We start from the raw sequence: 23,755 nt of genomic DNA, 5'->3' as shown, positions 1-23,755 counted from the left end.
GCCACTGTCTCCCTTGTTTATTGGCAGTCCAAAATAACAACCAAGAACAGGAAGGAGATGATACTATGCAATTTCTAAACTTTATTTGGAAGAAAATGTGTTCAAGTATCTTGCTTTAAAATATCAAAGGAAAAAAGAAATGAAGAATAAAAGAGAAGCTGAGGTATAAAAATGATACCCATCCCTTTCCACAGCAACATCATATATACCGATTGCTCAAAAGCACAAACAGAAAACTAACAGTTTTAGTAGCTGGTAGTCTTCAGATGAAAAAAGTCTACAAACACAGCTCAGTAAGGTCCAGCTGTGTAACTGATTCACCATGTTGCTCCCAGGTCTTCTGTCCTTCATCTTGAGTATCCTGGGAGAAGGCACAGAGTAAACACGAAGCTCTTGTCCATATCCTTTTCTTTTATACTAATAAGGCCTCCTTTAGGGGATTCTCCTTATTTCTATGCATGGCACCTCACATACTAACTAAACGTTTAAGATGTTGTTGCTGTTTGCCTTCCGGCAGGAAATTATCTTCTGCTGCCTAACATAGTCTTTCCTTACTAGAAAATGCTTTTTAAGAAGTTTGTCCTATCCATCTGTTCTTTTGAAATAAAACTGAGGAATTCAATTAAACCTGCATATATTTAACTTGGCTCCCTAAGGAAACAAACAAAGCTATCTGTTGTCTTTTTTAAAGTATATATCAATAGGCATAATTTTTGCCAACACTGCACTGAGTGATGATATAAGAGATTTGAGATCATCACTTCGGTTAACTGTGTTTCTTGCTGTCACCTTAATTAAGGAAACGAACTTCTCCTTCAATTACTTATTACCAGTAAAATCCATGATTGCTAGCACTGCTCCATGATTCACCACTCACAGAGAACACATTCTATACAACTTTGTGCTATGGCAGTCAGGTGTATGTTGGAACTAGATGATCTTTGAGTTCCCTTCCAACCCAAGCCATTCTATGTTTTTTAAGAGCTGGTAGAGAATTCAGACTGAATTGGTTTCAGAAAAGAACTCAAAATAAACAAAATCTTTTCTTCTTAAAATGAGATTATGTTTATGTAAAATCCAGTCTTTTACAATAAAGAATCACTATTAGCTTCAATCTTGTCTTACCTTTCCCCCAAACCAAAATGTTTCCACTTGAGTCTCCTGTAATAGTATCACCATTTTCAGAAAAGGTCACACACAGGACAAACTTTGGCTTCTCTTGTTTCTGCACAGTTATGAAAAATACACAGTCACAGCAAAACCCAGTCATTTTAGCTGTATGCGTTTCAGTATTTTAATGGAGTCTTACACAATTCTGTTACTACTTAATTGTCTTCACAAGAGTTAAATACATTACCACAGTCTAAACTGCTACTTTGTGCAAAGGCAAAAGATGTACCAGTTGAGCTTGGTGTTCCAAAACTACACACTTTAACTACAAGTTATGGATACATTCCTGCAGGGAGCGAGAAGGCATGCCAGCTTTTAACACAAGACCAGGAATGTTCTGACACAAACTGAATCCCCCAACTCCCTCCTCATCCCAAAAGCTTTAAGTATTTAAAATGGCCGAAGATGCAAGTAAATTCTATATTAATAGAGTTTTTAACTCTACAGTTTCTAGGAGAAAACATATAATGGGAAAGTCAATCTGCAGTGTAAAAATCCAGAAATCGTCTCTTGAAAGAAGGCTAAGGTTCACTAATGGAAACGTTGCTTTGAGACCCTGCGTTTAAGTTACTGACAGCAACAATTGGTGAAAAGGATAAGAGGACAAAAAAAATCACTAGCTAGTAGTGTTTAAGGACATGATTTACAAAGTTTGTTGACTACTAGTTTGTATGGCCTCTTTTCTTCCTCAAACAAGGAACTGTTATTAAACTAGGGCCACCACAGCTTTACATTTGCAAAAACCAAAATGAACAACAGAACCATAACAGAGGCAGAAATCTGTCCAAGTAGCCTAGAAGTTAAAAATAAAAATGAAAAATAAAAACTAACAAAATTTAAATGCTTTATCTCTGCATCTCGACCTTATTTCACACAAAGTACATAAATTGACATTGCAAAATAGTTGTTTTGACTATACTTGCAAGTCACAACTCTGCAAGCAGTTAAATTGGCCCTACTGTAGTTATCTGCAGTCATTGCGACACCCCTCATTTGTGCATGCCACTGCTGTAAAGCTTAGTCTGTATTTAAGAACAAAACCAAATCAAGGCCTTGAAATGAAAATATTTAACAGATAGTGTCCAGCTCAGTCTGTATTTCAATTACATAAGTCTAGGTATCTGAGCAGAACAGAGGTAAAGGAAAGAATACTCAGTCATGTAATTTATAACCGAACTAGAGGAGGTTTTGTCTTTCCTTTGACAAAATATTTTTTTTAAAAGGCATATGCCACTTTTTTTTTTTTTTTTTTTTTTTTTTTTGTAATTTAAAGGAAGCATAAGGAGTATTAAGGTATTTTTATTTTGTTAGAGTAGGGAACTATAAAGAATATAGGAAGAGGAATGCAAGGAACAGAACGGTAACTGCACTCCAAAACTTCATTGTGATGACAGCCCATTCAAAAGTCTCTGTGCCATACCATGAATGCTATCTAAGGTTCTATAAAATTTCAAATTTCAAAGCAACATGGTCATGTTGCTTTGATTTCCTCAAACTTTATTAACTCTTACTACTGTATGACTGTACCATTACTATAAACACAAAACTAAAGAAACATGTTATTTTACCTCAAATAATCCTTGCTTTTTAATAAGGGAATTCCCTTCTAGTGTCCAAAAATAAAGGTGTGATTTTCCACAAGTAACTATTATATTTGTATCAGTAGGGTGAAAATCTGCAGCAAATACAGCTTCATTAGAGCACTTGAAAGGAAAAAGAAAAACATTGTATCAAAATTTAAAAATCAAAGAAAACAAAACAATATGAAATTGTTCTCTAGTTAGATAAATTGATCAACTAATGTAAGAAAAAAATTTGAGCCATTCACTTAATAGCATAGATTGAAATACTTTGACAGGATATTCTGAAGCAAAAAAGACTAAAGTCAAAAAGATTACTATTTTTAAAGATAATTTTGAAGGATAACTTTGTTAGTATCAGATAACGAATCATTCTTTAGTTTAAGGTGCTTCTTTTCTGCACACGGTCCTACCATTATTTCCCAGACTTTTCTAATAAATTGTAGAATGAATACAATAGGAAAATAAAAAAGAAGAAGAAAAAAAAGAAAAGAAAAAAGCTATTAGGATAATCTCAACAGCAAGAGGAAACATGCATGTTCTTCATGTTCTTTGCCTTTTATATAATGGAAATGCTAAAAAGTCACAAGACAAGAAATTGCAAGAAATCCAGATGTCCATAAGTAGTACAAAATATCTTATTGCAACACCTTGACATCTGCCAGCTTTTCTTCTTTCTGCCAGTCCCACACTGAAAGCACGTGGTCATTTGAGTCATCCACTGAACACAGGCTACTTCCTCCATTCTGAAGCAAAACATGGAAAATATTAATACATCCCCCAATAAACATTAGATATGTAATTATATGTTTCTAAAATACTTAAATAATCCTCTGTAGTTTAAAATAATTTGTTTACATTGTTATACTTCTACTTATCCCATAGATCTTCAAGAAATATAATTATTTATAGTATCACTGAAAAATAGGGCTAAAAAGGGATCTCAAAAAGGAACTCTGGCAAACTGTAGACAAATAGACTTTGGCAGGAGTAAGGTATGAATCTCTTTTTAAAAATTCAGTGATGCAACTTCCCAAGGCAAACCACACATTATCCATATTATTAAGAAGGCTTTTCTTCATGATTATATGGAGTTTGTTTCTTGCAATTTAATCAATTACTTCTTGTCAGATCTACTATGGACACAGGGATCAATTTCACTCTTCATATAGGAATAGTGGACCAAAATCAGGGAATATTATAAAAAAATAAAAATGACTTATTCCTGACATGTGTCTTGACAAAGATGAAGATGGAACTATGACAATAGATAGAACTATGACAATAGATCCATCTTCTATCAGTCTTTCTCATCGTAATGACCCTAATTCATTCAGTCTTACTTCATGCAGCATATTAGATAGACTCTCCATACCCCTTCCTCTGGGGTGTGAATCCCGAGACTAGAGGAGGAACTCCAACCGGGACTCTACCTGAACTGAGGGGAGCTGACTGGTAGCACAGGTCTCACTAGTGATGTTAAGTGCTGTATAATCACCAGATCTTTTTCCAAGTAGCAACTCTCTAGAAGGTAGTTTTCAGACCTTTTTTTTTCCTAATTTGGGAGGGATTCATTCCTAGCCTTCTGTGTACAATGGAATAAACCATCAAGTAACTTCTAACTGCTTTCCAGCCCATTCAAATATGATTTATTTATTTATGTTGTTCCTGGTATTAACCATGTCAGCTTTGACTGTGGATAAGCTTGCTGGAACAGGCTGAGCCTGTGGATACATGAGCCTTCTTTTGGCAGCACTGCTGACAGTCTTTCTCCTGCCACCCATAGTACAGCCACGTGTTGCTGCCTCTTGAGATGAGCCAACACAGAAGTTTGCACTATCACAGAGTTAATCTTTTCTGGAAATAAATCAATTTTAGAGCGGAAAAAAAGACCCAAAGAAACTATTTGATTTTGTTTATGTATAATTTTGCTTGGTCGTTTTTCTAATGCGTTAGGTCCCAATACGTATCTCAGGCACAGCTACAAAAATAATTGTGCCAACACAAATCAAGAGGTGAAATGAACAGGAATTAGTAGCCTGAAGACAGGGCCGTTTGAAATGAGAAATACAACACTGATATAGATTGGGAAGTGATACTCAAAACAAGCTAAGCTATGACTGTGAAATCATAGCATAAAGCAAATACATTAAACACTTGCTTTCTTGTATAGCATCTGCCAATAGCAATCCTCTGCAATAACACATTTTATCCTTCAAAGCCGACCTTGATCTGCATTCTTTCACCTTTGTAGCGAGCCAGCTCTCTCAATTCACTCCTCTTTTTTCTAATTCATTTAAAATATTGTCACCCATATTCCTGCAACTGTTTGTCCCTGAAGAACTTAATTGTGTGTTATGGTCTGCACGTGGTAGACCTGAAACTGCTGAAATACTGCTAACTTTAATAATGACAAACCATTGGAAGCAACTGGGCTACAAACCATTGGAAGCAACTGGGCTACAAGGTTTATTCCACTAAAGAAGCAGCTAAAGGGAAAAAAAAAAAAGCATGGATATTTGCTTTGGTCACTGAAGCTAAATTTGCAAGCCTTCAAAGACCTGTTTGGCAAACACTCTTGGTATGACTCTTTTACTTTACTTACAGATTTAGAAAAAGCAATGCAAGTGACGGCTCGGTCAAAAAACCCCATTCCAATGACATGCAGTGTATTCAGAGTTACAGAATCCCAAACACGTACGTGTGGTGGTAATTGCTATAAAATAGACACAGAAATAACAGTTGAGAGAATGGCAGCAAAAAATATCAGAATTGGAAAAAAAAAAAAAAGTGAATGGATACAAATAACATTTTAAAACTATTTAAGGTATGAAAGCTATCATAACTTCTCTAGAGCCAACTGTATAAGGACTGAGACACTACAAATGATTTACTGATTACCATGCCTAGGATCAATATCTGGGATTAAGTATCTAGAGTTCACAGCATTTCAAGTCTCAGTGATCTTTGGTAGCTCACTGAAGTTAATGAAGAATGTCTTAAAACATTAAGTGAAAACCACTGATGACCTTGCAACACGAGACCTACTGGTACGCTGAGGACCATCAATGTAAAGCGAACAAAATTATTCTGGTCACCATCAAACGACAAGTGCAAAAAAGATAAAGAATTTCTAAACTGTAGGCAAATAGCCCAAGAACAATTCATCAAAACGTGATTCCTCCTTCCTCCTCTCAATTCCTGACTTGTGTAACAGAGACAGCCCCACACGTTAAATGTGAAGACAGAAATGCATCTCAAAGCCACTAGAGGGCAACCCCAGGAAGTACATGCTTACTAAGTTTTATTTTAAAAATGGCTATGTTTAAAAACATAGTGTCTTCATACTTTACAAGAAAACAACGAAGGCCATATTTTAGTTCTGTGTTTCCATGCCTTTTCAAATGAAATAGCTTTTATTACATATATAAGTAACAACCAGTCGTCCTCTCATAAATCGTGAAATTATCCTAAAAAAATATCTATTTCTTTTAGAAATAGCATTTATATAAAGATTATCTCTATATATACATACATATGTACATATACATATATATGTATCAAGCTTTCAGATTTTATTTCACAAATACACACACAGTCATGAAAAATTGCACTTACGAAGTTTAAAAAAGTACCAGAGATTTCTCCAACACACAGTAGAAAATAATATTTTATGTTACTCAACTAAGTTATCTTTAGATAAACATTATACTGTGCAACTGGATTTTGTTTTCCTAATTTACTTATGCTATCCATATTGAGGATTTTTTTTTTAAATCCTGCCTTAAAATTCTTTTGACATCTACCCAAAATTTTGCAATAGTTTTGCTATGAAGTCAGCTGCGTTTATGCTGAGCAACTTTTTATTCATTCATTTCCTGCCCCTGCTTGTATTCATTTTTTCTCACTTGTCAGCTCTTTGAGGTGAGGTTCATCATACTATATTCAAATAAATTCCTAGCTTACAACTAAGCTTTACAATAATAACGATAATAATAAATGATTATTCTTGTCTTGATGGTGGCAAGAATATTTTTTTTCAGCAACATAAAAACATAAAGCCTTTTTTATTTGTACTTTGGATTTGGTAGCTGTGGTCAGAAATGAAGTGGTGTAACATACAATTTAATCTCCTTTGCTTCCCCTCTTTTCCCGACATCCATTTTCACTCTCAGGTCTCTCTTACAGGCTTATCCTTTCAAGTCTCTTTTGGAGACCAACTCCCAAATTACTTTGGTCTTTATAAGTAATGGAACCAGAAACCAGACTGATCTTGATAATGGAACAGGATAAATCTGATATTGTGCAACAGGCACTCTCAAATTAAATTTTGTTTGTGTTCAGTTGTAAAATTTTAAACCAGTTTAACTGCCACATGAAAAGGATACAGCATTTATCTTCTCGGTAACATATTCCTGTGAAATAAAACCAGTTATATGTCAGCAAAGGAGTTACTCACTTTTCCATCCTTGGATGTACCTGCAACTTGACCTGTGGCTATAGTGATCCTATCAGGATGGACAGCCAGGCTAAAAAAAGCAAGACAGAGGGCAAACTTATAGGCACTTATTATATATTCCATTAGATTTTTGCTTAAGCATGTAGTAAACAGACTTATTTTAGTCATACAAAACAGAGCACACACATTAATATTTTAAAATCATAAAAACAGAACTGGTAATTATTTTCATGCTCTTTCACTCCAAAATCTTATGAATAAAGTGGTAATTTGCTTAAGTCCTAATACCTCAAAGCATGTATCAGACAAGCACCAGTCTCATGCTGGGACTCATCTCACCTAGATTTAACTGCTTACAATGTATAAGGACTTTATGATTTCAGCTAGTTATCTAATTTCAGCTATGTCTCATCAAATGTTGCAGAGATACAGTCAGCATCGTAAATGCAGTCTAGTAACAGTCTTCCAGACCAAACATATTTATCCACTCAAAGATAAAACAAACTGCTTGCTAGACTTTGTTAACCAATGTACTGCAGCAACTCCTCTGGGGTGATACCAAATTCTTCTCTGTAGTATTTTTTAAAAGGTTACTAATGGAGTTTTTTCGATTGGTTTCTTTTACAAAAAAGTAGTATACAAAAATTAGAAATCTGATAATGTAGCTTCTAAAATTAGAACTGTAAAATTTACCAGTATTAATGTCTCTAACTAGAGTACAGCCCACTTTTGCCTAAATTCTATCTTAATTCTTCTTTCACTGCATCTGCTTTGCATATAGTTCTAGAGGCGAAGTACCCTGAAAAAATGAACTGTGGCAATAATTCATTTAGCTTTATGATATAGAAATGTATCCTCTTTCTAATAAAACAAAGATTTGAAATATCTAAAGAATCAGAAAATTTTAAAGAGATGAGATGGAACAGGTCCAAGTTAAGACCTCCTTGTAAAAGGGGTAGATTACACAAATAATTCAGTTTTATGAAATGTGGTCACAATGCAAAGATTTGATTATCAGTTCTATTTTTGGTTTTCAGTGACAACAGGTGTTTCATAAACCTTAACTCAAAGAAAGGATGTCAAACTCAGTTTACACGTTAGGGCCCATCAGATAATCTGGGTGCTCTTTTTCAGCTACACTCAGCAAGTAGACAGATACAGTCAAGATAAACCATATGTTTATTTATATTTCAATTCAATGATGCTGATATTTCCTGATATCTAATATCCTCTAAACTTAAACACAGCAAAATCACTTTGAAGCTCAAGCTGGCATGTCTGAATGACAGCAGACAAACCAGACTGCTCAGGACAAGTTTGCAGGATATTTGCCATGATGTACACATGCTTGAAGACTACCAGGGAGACTGCAGATGAGATTAAAACTGCTTTACTGATTAGACTGAGCCTAAAGGACCAGACCCAGATAAGATGAATAATTCAATCCTACTTCAACAAGGATGGTGAGTAAAAACAGAGCAATGAAAATTAGCAGATCTATAGTCAGATTTCTACATTGTTGTATTCTCAATGTAGAAAGTATATCACTTATTGAAAATAAGTTTTCTTGGGTAAATACAAGTAGGAATTGTTAGCAACTGAGAGAGATAAAAGCGGTAACTTGAAGTACATCTATACAGCAATTGCATATAGACACCTCCAAAGTAAGTAGCACAGCACATACAGGAGCACAGACTTCAAGGCAGGCTTTGCAAGCAAAGTCAGGCTCTGCTGAGGGACATATCCAGATATCCTCAAGTCTTTGTGACCAAATCTTCACAGCAGTTGCTTTGTGATGACTAGATTAGAGCTATGAGACATCCTTACCATGACTACTATCAGAGCTTTATTTAGTTGTGCAAATGCATTGTCAGGCTTAAGGAACAAACATACGCCAGGTTAGACTATATGAAATGTTCAAAACTGTTACAAGAAAAGAACAAAGTATTACCAACCAAATACTGTTTTATGAGAGAAAAATAAAAGTACAGTGGATGACTTACCACTTCACATCATCGTTATGACCAGTGTAATGTCTCTGAAGTTGTTCTTCAACATTGAATAACACGACTACAGATGCAATAAAATATACAGTTTCGCCCGTTGGAAGAAGATAGAGGTTACTGCGACAGTCCCGACCCCGATATCCATAGCTAGCATGTTTGTCAAGATGCAACAACATTATATATGAATTTAGAACATTCAAAATAAGGAAAAATGAAACAGATTTTCTGTCATGTATTTCCTGATAGGCAGCATCCCTTGGCTTGAGCACAGCTTTATCACTTGAGACCCTTCAGAACTCCCTCCCTTCCTAAAGCAGGGAGAGCTAAAGCATTTCACCATCTGAGTGCCTGAAAACCTACATATCATATAGAAAATACATGGTAAAATAGACAGAGGCAGGATTTTGTAGGCGTACTATCCCCTCAGCATCTTCTGAATTTCTCTAAATGCCAGACTAAGGAAACATTAATTTTGTCCCAAATGTATTTACTATTTACACTGGTTAACCAGTTAAAATAAAAATTTGGACTTGGTGAAAACATTAATAAGTCCTTCAGTACATCTCTCTGTATTACATTAGGATTGATTACATTATCCTCTGTTCAGGTTGATTGATTTCATTATTCTGGTCATTACCAACCAGACGGATAAAAAAACGTAGAAGGGTTGCATCCTACGTTATTTTTGTAGCATTTAAAAGGCAGTGGCCCAGATTCTTATGCTAGTCATATCAACACTAATCTAAAATTAATACAATGAACTAAATGGAATTAATCCAGAAATAAATTTCATTTAGACTGAATGTTAATTCAGCCAAATTATGTAGTTTTATTCTTATGAAGAGTCATTAGGGACTACAACTATTTTGGCTTTCCCTTTTTATGGGAACAGAGAGGAACAGTATCAGCAGAATCTTGGCAAAACAGCAGCGTTCTAACTCAGTCAATATGGAGAAACTGGCTGTGGGAGATGTATAGGAAGGCACTGAAACACCAAATATCTGATATTAAGAAGATATTTGTGCACTGTTCTCCATGGCCAAGGATAATGCAGACAAACTAAAACACCCATGTTAACTATAGGTCCTTACTGTATGATCATGTTATGTTATTCCTGAAACAGGAACTTAAATAACAGCTTGCTGGGTTTGTCTGTTTATTAAATATAATAGAAGTAGTGCTGCATACTCAACCATTAAAATACACAATCAAAAATAGAGTTTTTAAGCTCCCAAACTGGAGTTTTTCTGCCAAAGTTCCTTAAAATTTCACATATTCAAACCTGAAGAAGTGAAAACAACAAATATTTAGGTTATAAAATATTTACTATCAATTTCTAATCATAGAATATTGAAGTTATAAAATATTTATTATCAATTTCTAATCTGTCTGTAAAGATTAGAGTTACTACTTTAGATTGCAGGATGCTTTATTTGTTCAAATTTATTTTTCTTTATAAAGCCAGATACCATCATTAACTGAAGCAAAAAAAAATCCCCTAAGTTTAGCAAAATATAAGCAAGTTGATGATGAACTAACAGTTTAAGATAGTGTAATAAATAAATAAATAAATAAATAAATAGACACATACATGAAGAAGAAATCTGTGCATAAAAATAGCCATTAAATGGAGAAGATCACATTCTTTGGGGAAAATCTCCCTTTTCTACCATTCTTCCTGTTGGGAACAATGCTTCATTCAGCCCTATGCATAACTGCTGTTGTCAAATACTCAGTTTTTCCTAACAGTCTTTTATTCTCAAATTTAAACTCCTAGGGTTGATCTCTCCTTCTCCTTACAGTTTCCCACCCTCTGATTTGGTGGCTCCAACTTTGATTTGGTGAGTTGGCACTTCAGCGAACGTTATCTTGACCTTTTCTTTTCACTCAGCCTGCAGCCTTTGTGTCAAATCTGCTTGCCAAATGAGCTAGTCTCAAATGGCTCTTTGCAGATCACAGCTCCCTCCCTGATGTCTCCAGTGCCGATGTCTCGCTCGGATTGCCCACTCTGCTCCAGCCCTGCCTCACACTTCATTATTCAGCATTTCTGTTTCTTCATGTCTGAATATATCTGGTCATCTGAAGCTTTTTTTGACTTACTCAGATATCTACTAATAAGATTGTAAAACCCGTTTATGTTTCAGCTACATAGATTAGATTTTCTTGCTTCTGTTTCTCATCATAGACTGCTTTGCCCTTTCCATCTCTCCATCTCACCTGCAATATCTTGTTCCTCTATGCCCAATTTTACATTACAATGCATTTCTGACTATAATCCCACAGCCAGGCTGATTGGTCACTACAAAGATGTTTTCTCCTACTCCAGTTCTCTTATCCTCCATGCAAACAACTCGGCTTCTCCAATTTAACTGGAATGAATGCCTATGGTATTTTTGTTTTGCTCTGTTTTCTCTTTTTCCTCAAATTATCTTAGACTCCTGTCCCCACTTTATCTTATCATCATTATAGTCTCTATACTGGACATTATTTTACTTACTAATTTATTCCTCTTTGAGTCCTGTAGGTACCTAGACATAACTTTTAAGTATGGATATCATGAGTCAGTTTAATTCAAATGAAAAAAAAAAAAAAAAGGAAACCATTAGCACAGTATTTTTAGGAAAATATGCTTTCTCTTTAGTAACCATTTATAGTTAGTTGAAGCATTTTATTAATTCATACCTTTTCTATTAATAGAAAACATTTGTATTTTGGATTTTGCTAGGTACACAGATGCACACCTGGGAAGACATATGAATACTCAAACTAAAAATAAATGATTATTTGCCAGATGGAGTATTAAGTAAGCTTAAGTGAGAAATTAATGAAACTGAAATCATGACTTAACTCTAATTATCATTTCTTATAATAGTCTGAAATATTAACTTCATGTCACTGCTAATGACAATCTGCTTTGTGCTTTTTGCTTTATTGTTTCAGCAAGCACCTTAATGCTTTCTCCCGCATCATTTTTATGCCCTTTTTTACAGAGGACCTTGCAAACCTGAAAAGACATCTTTCCATTCTGTTGTCATGTATGGTGAGAACCTGCACAACGATTAGATGGTAGAATGCTGCAAGCAGTATTTATCACTGAAATCTCATCCATTTCATAAGTTTGTGATGGCTTTTTTTTTATATTATTTTTTTTTTTTTTTTGCTTTTTGTTTTAATTCATCTTCAAGTTATTTCTGTATGCATCATCTCTGCAGTTCCAGCAGAGTGGGGTTGAACCCACAAGCTCAGCTGCAATAGGAATAATAAGAATGGTTACTAAATCTGTCATTAATCTCTAGTGAATACAATGGGACTTTTGGAAACTCTCCGTGTGCATTCAGAAACCACACACAGTTCTATTTATACAACTTAGAAAAAGAATATTTGCAGCCTGCTTTCTTTTTTATGAAGACAAAGCAACTTCCTATTTGCAATGCTTGGGACCAAAAATGTATTTGCTTGAAATAGAGGTCATTATGAAGACTTCATCTCTTTAAACACAGTGGATATTACAAATAGACTCAGATCTTTTTGTGTTTATAGTTTCTTGAATCATCTATCACATATACTGACATTAAACAGAAACGAAAGATCATTTTTTTTTTTCCCCCAAGAAAGGATGGATTTTCTTATTATGAATTAAACTGAGACATGAAAATTTCTGTATGTGATGAAATACTAGATGTTTTTCAAGTCAGAACTCTGTAATTATGTCTACTCAGATATTAATAGAAAACTCTGGTTGTTTGGCATTTACACAGTTTCAAATCTAAATGTAAGTATTATGTTATATACATATATATGTATATCTTATGAATTTTATTGCTTAGTACCTATCGATTGCAATATGGTATTCAATTCAGGTCTTATTCAAGTACTGAAGTTGGTTAAAGCAACTCCTATATAAGACAATGGTACACTCTTTACAAAATACAGTTTAAAATGATAAATTACTGCTTAGAATTAGCAAAAAACCCTGAGCTTATTTTATGCATACTCTAATTAATAATCACAGCTCACTACATTCTTACAATATGCCTCATTTAATCTTCAGCTAATTAGCATGCTTCAAGCACAACCTTCAGGCAACATTTAACCAAAATCTTCAGCTGCCACCCTGTACTTCACAAAGCACAGCCTCGAGAAATGAACACCTATTTGAATGGAATGTTGCTTCACACCTCACTAATGAAACAAGCCCTATTAATAAAGATCTTGCTATAGACTAGTTCTAAAACATATTTTAAACAAACCATTAAGAAATGACTGATTTCCCAGTAGTCCTCCAACACCAAAAGGATACACCCATTCCAGTTTAAGCCTCTTGGCTGGTAGCTCTACTTTTGCTTCCAAATTGTAAGATTCCACTTGCTCTTTGGGCATGTACATGGTAACAGGACGTCCACGAAGAAACATTTTTACGTATCCTTCCTCTATAAAAGGTCAAAACAGTTTAGAGTTACACAAAGAAAACATCAGTGGAGAACTCCAGTGCTCCTCAATCCCTTCCCACTTAGTTTGGTGCATTACAATTACAGAATGACATGCAATCACAAACATATAAAAGAAGCAGCTTATTTTTCCCTAAATCACAATCACTAGGCAGAATTATTACTTTTTTCTTTTTTTAGTAAAGTCCCTTTTTCCTCTCAATATTTTGAACAGAAGAATAAGAACTAAACAATGTCATGAAGAACTAAAAAACTGAAAGAATTGAAATTGAAACTTATTTTTGTAAAATGAATGTTACATATTACATTTTTAAATATTAAAAATGAAGTGGAAAACATCAAAGATTACAATTAACACAGAAATGCCACTTGAAATTAATTTTATTTTTTAATCAGTATTTACAGTGGAGCATCAGCATCTAAAGTATTTTCCAACACTCAGTCGCATTCTTTGCATATCAGTGTAAAGATACGCTTTACACTTGATACAGTGTTAGAGATACATTTGAGATAAGGAACATGAACAATTAGTAAAAAGAATCATGCTGATGTACATGCAAAAAAAAAAGGTGCGTTAAGAATTACTAAACATTGAAAAGGAACGACAACATTGACAGCACGTTATAGAAAGGAAAATGACATACAGGAGAGAAGCTACAAAAACTGTATTGGCTGACAGAAGTACACATTTCTAGAAGAAAATACTAAAAATAATGTGTTGAACTTGGAAGAAATATTTTGGGGGGAAGAGAAGCAGGGATTAATAACAGATCTGGAAGTACTGACTTGGGGACTTCATGGGGCTTATAAAACTAGGAGATCTGGGAAATGCCATGAAGGTCTGACTAGGACTTTTGGGAACTGGCAAGGCCAAAGTGGGTGTCCTGTGAACTTCTGGTGAAGTTTGTCCAGATTCAGAACGTGCTGGCTCTTGCTGCTCCATCGGCAGATCAAGGAATTCAGCCTTGTTCTCATGCGAATCAAGCAGTTTTGGAGTCAGTGACATCTGTAGAGTTACTAGACAGAATAATCACGGGCACAAAGGAAATGGAAGGGCAAAAGTAATAAAATCATGTAAATGAAAAAAATTATACAATTTAGGACTGTTAAAATTATGCTATGAATTGTTAAGTATCATTACAAGTATACCATTAGTTTTTATTTTGAAAACTAAGGCTTTATTTTAATTGGAAATGCATACATTAAAAATCCTGATTAAATTAACAAAAATTATTGGCTGAATAAATAAACATCATAGCTATGTTGCATTACCCAGACACGTGTATTCTGCCTTTACGCTAATTCATTTGGGAAAGATCTACTTCACCTGTCACAGTAACATTACAGATATAGCTCTCCAAAAGCCCTCTAATTTACAGAATTCAGAGGTGTAACGAAAGCAACAGAAAACAATGCTAAAAAATAGAAAAAAATACACACACAAAAAAAAAACACAACAGAATAATGATGGTGATAGATGGTTGGAGCTCAAAATGAATGTTAAAATTGCCAGAATACTGAAATAGTTTTTAAAAATCTACTCTGATAGAACTGTATTGGAAAATAAACTAAAGAGGGTAGAGCATTAAATAGCAGAGCATAACAGCACTATTTGTATGCGCATGCAGCATCTATTTAATGAGCTTGAAACACATGCCAATGCTACTGATACTGATGCACTGGAAGTTAATAGATTTTCAGCAGTGACAGCTCTTGACTGTGCTTATCAAAGGCTGGGAATGAATGAAAGTTTAATTCACTGTGCTGCTTTTCTCACTTGAAACATCGTGGGACTCATACAACTTGCATTGAGCCATATAGAGTGGAACTACCCACATTTGACCTAGTCACTCAAAACTCCTTTTTAGAGTAAATAGGAAGAAACAGGTACTTTTACAGGAATTAATCACACTTTAAAGCAGGTGTCCAAACCCAAAGTATATAAATTACACCTTCAGTATGCCTGTATCTCTCCACTAACTATAAAGAGGAATTCAGTATGACTAGGCAAGGCACAGAAATCTATACTGTGTAGTTATTTCTAAAATAGGTAATCTAAATTACATTTGTTCTGATTTTTGATAGTAATATGAACTTATTATGTTCCTAACCAATCTACAACCCTTTTATTTTTATAACTAAATAGTTTAAGACAGCAAAGTTCAGTATGTGAAGATACAGTTGTAAAGACAGACAAACTACAAAGACAGACCAATGGTGAAACTTCTAAACAAATGTATCTTTTACATCTGCAATTTTGTAAATTTTGAAAATGTTGAAAATAACAGTAAAAAAAAAAACAGCTATAAAGAAGCTCTTAAGAAGGCATTTGAAAGTTCCTAGGATCTGCAAAGCAGACACTACTGATCACAGGCATAAAATTGACAATGAATACACAGAGGCAGAAACTCTAAAAAACTTTGCCCTAAGAACTTTTTTTTTGGCGAAATTTTAGATCTGTTGCAAAGCTGAGAGATGCTGATTAGTGGAAAAACTGTTAGGAATGAACTATCTCTAAACAGCAAGACAAATCTGTGATCTGTGATTATATCACAGACATAAACATGCATCAAAAATGTGCATATTTACGCTGCAAATTCGCTACAGCTTTAGAAAACAATATGGTATGTTTACCAAATTTAACTCTGCAGTATGACATTGAGCAAAAAGCACTGATAAATTAGTTGTAGGCCTAGATCTGCTTACCCAGCATTTAGGATAATCTATGCTCTACTCAATATGAAAAAGCAAGGGAAATACCAAGGCTTCTATAATCATGTTAGGCTACCAGCAAAACAGCCAACAAAGGGGCAAATTCTATATGAATTCCAGCAAAAGTGCAGAACACCATTTCAAACACAGTGAACATCCACGTGTTGCCATATAGCTCTCTCAACATAAGTTTTTCTAATTCAAATTCTCCTGAAAAAAATCCACATGACTGAATTATAACCCGTTCCTTTTTTGTACCTGAGGGTTATAATTTAGTAAATTGTATAATAGATGGTGTAATATTTTTGTTCTACTCAAAGAACCAGAAAAGTTTTAACATTGCAAAATGCATGCAAGTAACAAAATAGCTGTTCAGACATCAAGCTTTTATCGTGCTAGTACCATTTTGCTTCGAGAGCTATGAGGTTTTGGAAGTGACGCCTACCTTTGCAGTGTGTCACACGGCGCTTCCCTTGTGATTACAGAGACAGAGACAGAAGGGCTAGATAAAGATGTGTTTGAGTACAACAGTCTCACTAAATACCTGCTCTATGGGCTGTCCAGTGGTATTCTGATGGAGGCTACCTTGTTTCTCGTGAAACCCTGACCCTACTCCAATTCAGTAGGTTCTTAATTAAAGTCAAAACCCTTTTTCCTCCAGTCAGTGGCTCTGTTCACTTCCTCTGTCATTAAAATACCAATTGATGCTTAATTATTCACCTACATGCTAGAAGTAACTAAAATATCAAGTATAACTTTTAGAAATCATTAATTTCAGTAGAAATTTTGTCCATCTGAGAAGAGTAGAAGTAGTGACACATATATTTAATTACTGATTTTTATTTATTGGAAAAGTGCCAGAAGAAAAATTATTCCAAACACCTTTGCATACATAGTGCAAGAGAAGATGAAATGTAATTCAACAATTATGTATTCTGTATGAATCAGAAACTTTCATTTATTTTTTTTTTTAAATGTTTTTATGAAAAGGAGGTGGATTGTGATTGTATTGTCACAAAAGATTGAAGCACTTAGTTTTATATGTTACTGAGTTCAAAATCAGCTACAGTAAATCTTGAAGTACAGCTTAAGAGCTTTGTTGGATGCTGATCAATCAGCTTGATAAACAAGGGATTTTCTCCTCCTTCAGCTTAATGTATGCTTACTGTTACAGAACTATAAACAAGAATATGATAAATTTGAAAAGTTAACAGTTTTTTCCCTTCGTTTTTTATAAGGAAGGTTTTATTTTAATTCTCTGTTTTTCAGGACAAAAATAACTTATGTATACTATTCAGTTTTGTATCTTCATCAAAGACAAGAACAAATTGTTTCACTTATACCTCCTATTTTGCTTTTTAAATCTTGTTATATATGTAATAAGTAAGGAGGAAAAAATGTGATTTTCAAATTAAAGAGAGATTTCCAAAGCTTAGCTACAAAACACCATCTTTATTTGCAATTTGATAAATATTATTATAAGGCATTGGGACAGATGTGGAATTCTTAAAAGGGAGCAATCAAATACAGTTAATAACGTAAGCTGACAGTGTCATAGCTGGAATGTAGCAAATGCTTTAATTAACAAAACATTAATACTGCTTTGAAAGGAAAGACATATTCGGTGTAAGTCACGGCCTTTTTCTTCGTCTTCTTACAAAGAAGAAGAACTTCTAACTGTAAAATAAACCTGCTGGGCCGACAAAAACTGGAGCAAAGTGCTAGACTTTTCTTTTTAAAAAATCATCAGTAGCCTGATGTATCATGCTTAGAGGCCCAAAACCATTTCCTGGACATTCACGGATAAAATCTATTATGTTATCACAATTTTCTGTTTAAAAATTTCAGAAGTTCTTACCTGCACTGAACATTGGTTCCTTAGGTTTGCTGTGAAAATAATGAAGACATTTCTATGTTACAAAGCTTACACAAAGTCTCCACGTGTAGAGCCATAAATGTAATAAAAAATAAAAATATGGAAAATATTAAATAATGAAATTTTAAATTTAGTTATTCATAATGTAAATCTCTAACCAGACAAAATTATAAACAGCATTCAGTATGGCTCCCTGATGACAGATACTAACACCTTTTTTTTAATCATTCAATTCTCTTTCCATTCTCACAACTATGGATCCAGATCCTCTTCTCCTGCTCTGTGATTTAAGGGGCAAAACAAAGTTTGAATGGTGCTTTTCCAAAGAGTTAACATAAGACATGGTTAACATAACCCAATTGGTTCCAGGTGAATGACAGCATTTGATAAAACCCAGGAAATCCAGCCATCATTATTAAAGCATCGTCTTTCTCAATGTAGTGCCTGGAAAACAACCTAAAATCAGTTTGTCTTTTTGTCCTCAGAAGACTATTTGGGAAAACTTGAGGGGAAAATACATGAAACATGGAGAAGGAAAAGAGAAAATATGAGTAACTGTGTGGATAGTAGTACCCTCAACAGAAAAAAAAAAAGAATATATATATTTTTTTCCAAGAAATGCCAGTAGTTTGTTTTCTTTATCCTTTGTCCCTCTATAGCTAAGCTTGAGAGCATTGTTTCTGACAAAACCTAAAGGAGACATGAAGCAGTTGTTTTCCTCCCAGTTCCATTTTCTTTGTATTTAGTAAAATATCTGAAATATCAGATTACTACTCTATGGTTCTTAGAGTTGTTCCCAAAAGGGCTGAAATGCCTCTAAGTTTGGTGGAGAAATGCATGAAAAGGATGAAGTATTCACAGAGCTTTGACATGCCATCTCCATATCAGATCCTAGACTGCAGTGAGCAGACAAAGAGCAGATTAAAAATAAAAAAAAAAAATGGAAGAAATTAAACCTGCTTGTATTTTTGCACAGTTTTTTGTTTGTTTGTTTGTTTTTTTAAAGTGTAAATGATGATTCTCTCTCTCTACAAAAGAATTCACAGCAAAGAACTTTGGAGTATTTTTCCTTTTCCTTTGACTTGACATTGCTAAATTAAGAATGATACATTTACTTAATAATGTAACCAACCAAACTAAAAAAATCTGTTCCCATGGATATAGCAACTTCTCATAATACAGGCCTTGGTATTAATCATGCATCAAAATTCATGCTCCAAGCTGGCCTATACACAGCCAATCTACATCAATAGAAAGATGTGTTGCCATTGTTAACACCAAGATTAACATTTTTTTCTTAAGAAGATATTTATAGAAAATAAAAACTTCATGGGATGCAGCATTAGTCAGAAATGCTACAATATTTGACAAGAATCCCTAGCTCTGAACAGTCCACGCTGACTTACTCAAGCTAATCAAGCTAATGTGAAAGGCTGACTCACGACAGTAATAGGGCAAATCATGTGTACTTTTTAATTATAAAAACCCTAACCAGACACGCAGCTCAGAGCTCTGACTACTCTTTTTCCTTCTCGTGAACTTGAATCACTTCTTACTTAGCTGACACTTGAAAAGGGCTTACCCCTTGCTCCGTGATAGGGAATTGGGACACCACATAGTAGCACGGCAGATTACAGACACCTCCTTACTAATTATTAAAGCTTCTTATAATGTCTTTCTATAGCATTAAGGTTTTGCATACAACTAGTTTGAAAAATAGTAATTTCATGATTGCCTTTTTATATTCCTGACATGCATTCTGCTTGAAACTTCACCCAGAGACCATAGTATGAAAAAAAAAAAAAAAAAAACACAATTCTGTAAGTAGCTTATATAATACCCTCTTCCTCACTCTTTCACACATGCAGCTAGTTTCAGGAGGACTTCCTTACCCCCTGACATATAGAATCACACTCATTTTTCTTCTAGTCCCATGACTCTTGCCTTATATTCTGCACAGTGGCCCAGCCTCAACAGGAAGCATAAGCAAGTCTTTACCCAGACTCTTCCATGGGATAAGGAAACTCTTCAAGGAGTTGTGAGCTGTGGTTTTGAATGCCCTAAGGCTGCATGGGATACAAGTCAGGTCTTCTAACTCCTGGGAAAATTCTCTAACCATACAATTATTGCTCTAATAGTGGCATCAACATCACTAGCTCCAGCTAACACAACGTGACATGCGCTCCCAATTAATTCCTTAGGAAACTTGCACATTACTTAAGGATTGCGTCACTTGAACATGGGGCCTCCTTTTTGACTCCAAATTAAGTGATCTCTAATCAATGCTGTTGCTCAACCATCTGTGGCCCAACACCTGCAGAATTACACAACCATCAGATTTCTGTTAGATTAGTATGAAAAAATTTAAATATGTTGGGAATATCTTGATCAACCTTAAACGAGAAACAAACTAAGTTTGTTGATAACCATTATTTACATCAATGCTTTTCTCTCTCAGCTATTTTGGAATTAATCTTTTTAAATGGACAGTAGCACTACGTAGCTGCTAGAAGTCATATCCTTTCTTCATTGAGATAGTCACCAACCCAATTAATATTCTCACCTTATTTCTTTAGTAGCTTTAATATTAACTGATTTCAGATAATTAGCACCTTATGCATGCAGCAAGAAGTCAGAGATATCATTAAAAAAGAGATTTTGTGCAGCACTGTAGTTTTTTACATATCTTCCATTTAACAACACAGATCAAATTCTAAGTTTTGGGAAATTTTTCTGATGATTTTTTTTTGGTACAAAATAAAATACACAGAGAAAGTACACTGCTGGATTAGTGTACAATCATTAAAATGTTATTGAGAAACTATAATAAAATGGAAAAGCAATGAAAACTCACCATTGGCAGGTGTACTTCCTGTTCATATTCCAGAAACAAAAATCTTTCCATCTAATTATACAAATCTAAGTTTTTTAACAAAAAGTTTCCAAGTAGTATTTGTTTCATTTATAAAAAGACAGGGTTTTCTGAATGAATGAGGTCACAATGTAAGGGCTGTTGCTATAACTAGATAGGTACAGGGAGGGAAGTTACACGTATATGCAAAATTTAGAAGTAAAAATTCAGTCTTAGAAAAAACAATTGGCTTTACAAGATCAATACAGAAAAAAAAAAAAGCAGCTCCTTGTTAATAAATTCACTGACATACTCTCGCAGCATAAAGTTATGCAATGTTGCAACACTTCATAGAATTTCCAGTTGAAACTAACAGCAAACTTTTACCATGTCAACAGTCCCTCCACTGGTGGTGGTTGTTTTTTTTATTTGTTTTTCTGGTTTTGTTTTTATCATCATCCTCCCCACCCCAAATGTTGTCTTCAGGCCCATTTGCCCCTAAAAGTGTTGACAGTTTTTGTTTTTTCCCCTCTTTCGTGGTATTCTATCAGATACATCGAGATATATATTTTCTGTGCTAGAAGGTTCTGAAATATTTAGGAATAGCTTTGTCCAAGTTGGCACATGCAGAAAGAGACATCACTCCTAAGTAATCTAATAAAAGATTGATTTTCATGTAAACAGTGTTTAGGGATTATTTACAGTTAATTGCTACAGCATGATTGTTTTTGTGTGTGTGTTTTTTGGTTTTTGTGTTTTGTTTTTTTTTTCAATTATATATTGTACTTTTGGGAAATTTTAAGTCTAATACAAAATACTTATAAACAAACAGAAACCCACACCTATTCAGTACCATTGCAGCATTCTCATCTCTTCAAAACACACTTCTGTCCCCCAAAAGGTTATCTGTTGTTTATAATTATTTTACCGCCCAAAAATTAAAATAATCATACTTTGAAATAAAGTCAAATTTCCAGATGTACCAGAATGCCCAGTCCTGTAGAATTCTGACAGTTTATAAAAGCACATGCATAGATGCACAATGCCAAGTGGATCTTACACTGGGTAAGCATTTAGTTTATATAAATAATTACATCTTCCTTGGATACAATTTTATCATCTTTTCTCTGACGGTATTCTTAATTTTTGCACTATTTGCATAATTACCTAAGCCTCCAACAAAGCCTCTTAAACTTTGCATACTTGCAGGCTTGCTTCATAGCTGAAAACTTAAGCCAGGAAACAAACTATTGGTAATTTAATCACCCAAACTTAGGCTGCCCATTAGCTCACAGCAACAGCCAATCCCCACATGAAGGGAAGATGCCAAAGGGATTAAAGGCAGAAGTTTTGTGCCATAGCATTGGCTCATGAGCAACCCAATGACTCATACGAAGGCACTGAGGCACAGACAGAGCAGGTGAATTACAGTATTGTGTGATCTTCGTTAACAGTGTCTCTCTATGGTCGCATCGTCTGGGATATTGTGAAACTGCATCATCACCACCACTTTACATAGGAAACTGGAACAGGACAGAGATCAAGAGAAATGGCCACGACTAAAGTCTGTCCAGGAAATATGGAAAAAAGCCAATTGGCCAGTACCGTGACTTCACCACAAACAATGAATCATGCATTTCTTCAAGACCATCCTAGTCTGCAACTCCTGGACAAGACATTCTTTTCCATGTACCGCTGGCAGCACAGAGAAGCACCAGAGATACACAGAGGTATGCATTGCTTTATTCTGCTACTTTGGATAATGCCTGTGTGCAAGCCTCTCCCTCTTTCTCATTACTCTGACTGAAGTAATTATTGCTTGGAGGTTGGCTGGGTGCTATCTTACATGTGTGAGGTGGTGAGTGATTGCTTTTGCATCACTTTTTTTCATTTCTTTTTTTTTTTTTTTCCCCTTACTCTTCCCTTCACTTATTAAATCACCATTATCTTGACCCATGAGTTTTTCCTCGCTTTTGCTCTTTCTATTCTCTGGTCCCATACCGCTGGGGGGGGCAGTGAGCGAGTGGCTGCCTGCTGCTTAGCCGACAGCCAGGAACTAGCAGCACTTACCAGGCTAAGGGAAACCACTGAGATAATGGAAAAAAAAAAAAAAAAAAAAAAGCATGTTTAACAATTATGAACTTTTTGGGGAGGAGCTCTATAGGAACTCACATAACTGATAGTATGGAACCAAGGAAAATAAATTTCACCTAAACTTGAAGAAATGCTTTAAAGTGTTTATAAAAAAATAAGTATTTTAGTCCAATTAATAAACTTTCAATATTAGCTGAACTGAACAAACAAATGTCATTGTTAGGGCAGAATGCAGAGAAAAGAGACAGCCATTTAAGTGCCCTTACCTTTCGCTGTTCTTTTTACCACTAGATGAGCTGCTGGTGGATCCAGTGCGGTTGCGACTCCCTTTGGAATCTCCATAGCTTTCTCTCCGGCCTCCCGGGGACACGCGCTCAGTTGAACTGGTTCTCTTAACAGTGCTAATAAAAAAGGGGAGTGAGTTTTATAGAAGGACTTGTAAAAGCACATATTTTATGACAAATATTTCCGAGATATGTATCAAGTAGAAAGCTGACCATAATGTAACCGTTTTAATCAAAATTCAATGTATTAAAGACCCTACATAGGAGTTTTGCAG

General features: G+C 34.8%; 1 protein-coding gene across 4 annotated transcripts in view; it reads right to left on the bottom strand.

Moving 5' to 3' along the window:
- EML1 (EMAP like 1) overlaps nt 1-23,755 on the bottom strand; it is an 80,034-nt gene that overhangs the window by 14,323 nt on the left and 41,956 nt on the right. For 2 of the 4 annotated variants that reach the window (XM_084288558.1, XM_084288560.1), the window contains 10 exons: nt 23,463-23,597; nt 18,234-18,262; nt 16,821-16,847; nt 13,516-13,645; nt 9,213-9,362; nt 7,210-7,279; nt 5,356-5,466; nt 3,401-3,496; nt 2,739-2,873; nt 1,126-1,225 (listed from right to left, as the gene is read on the bottom strand). In XM_084288558.1, coding sequence (XP_084144684.1) covers nt 1,126-1,225; nt 2,739-2,873; nt 3,401-3,496; nt 5,356-5,466; nt 7,210-7,279; nt 9,213-9,362; nt 13,516-13,645; nt 16,821-16,847; nt 18,234-18,262; nt 23,463-23,597 — 983 coding nt within the window. The remainder of the gene's footprint in view (nt 1-1,125; nt 1,226-2,738; nt 2,874-3,400; nt 3,497-5,355; nt 5,467-7,209; nt 7,280-9,212; nt 9,363-13,515; nt 13,646-16,820; nt 16,848-18,233; nt 18,263-23,462; nt 23,598-23,755) is intronic. The other 2 variants (XM_084288559.1, XM_084288561.1) reach the window with 1 other exon arrangement.

Source organism: Netta rufina (assembly GCF_964035555.1).
Source record: "Netta rufina genome assembly, chromosome: 5".
Classification (NCBI taxonomy): domain Eukaryota; kingdom Metazoa; phylum Chordata; class Aves; order Anseriformes; family Anatidae; genus Netta; species Netta rufina.
The sequence above is the reverse complement of the archived record's forward strand: the minus strand, read 5'-3'. Positions and strand labels throughout refer to the sequence as shown.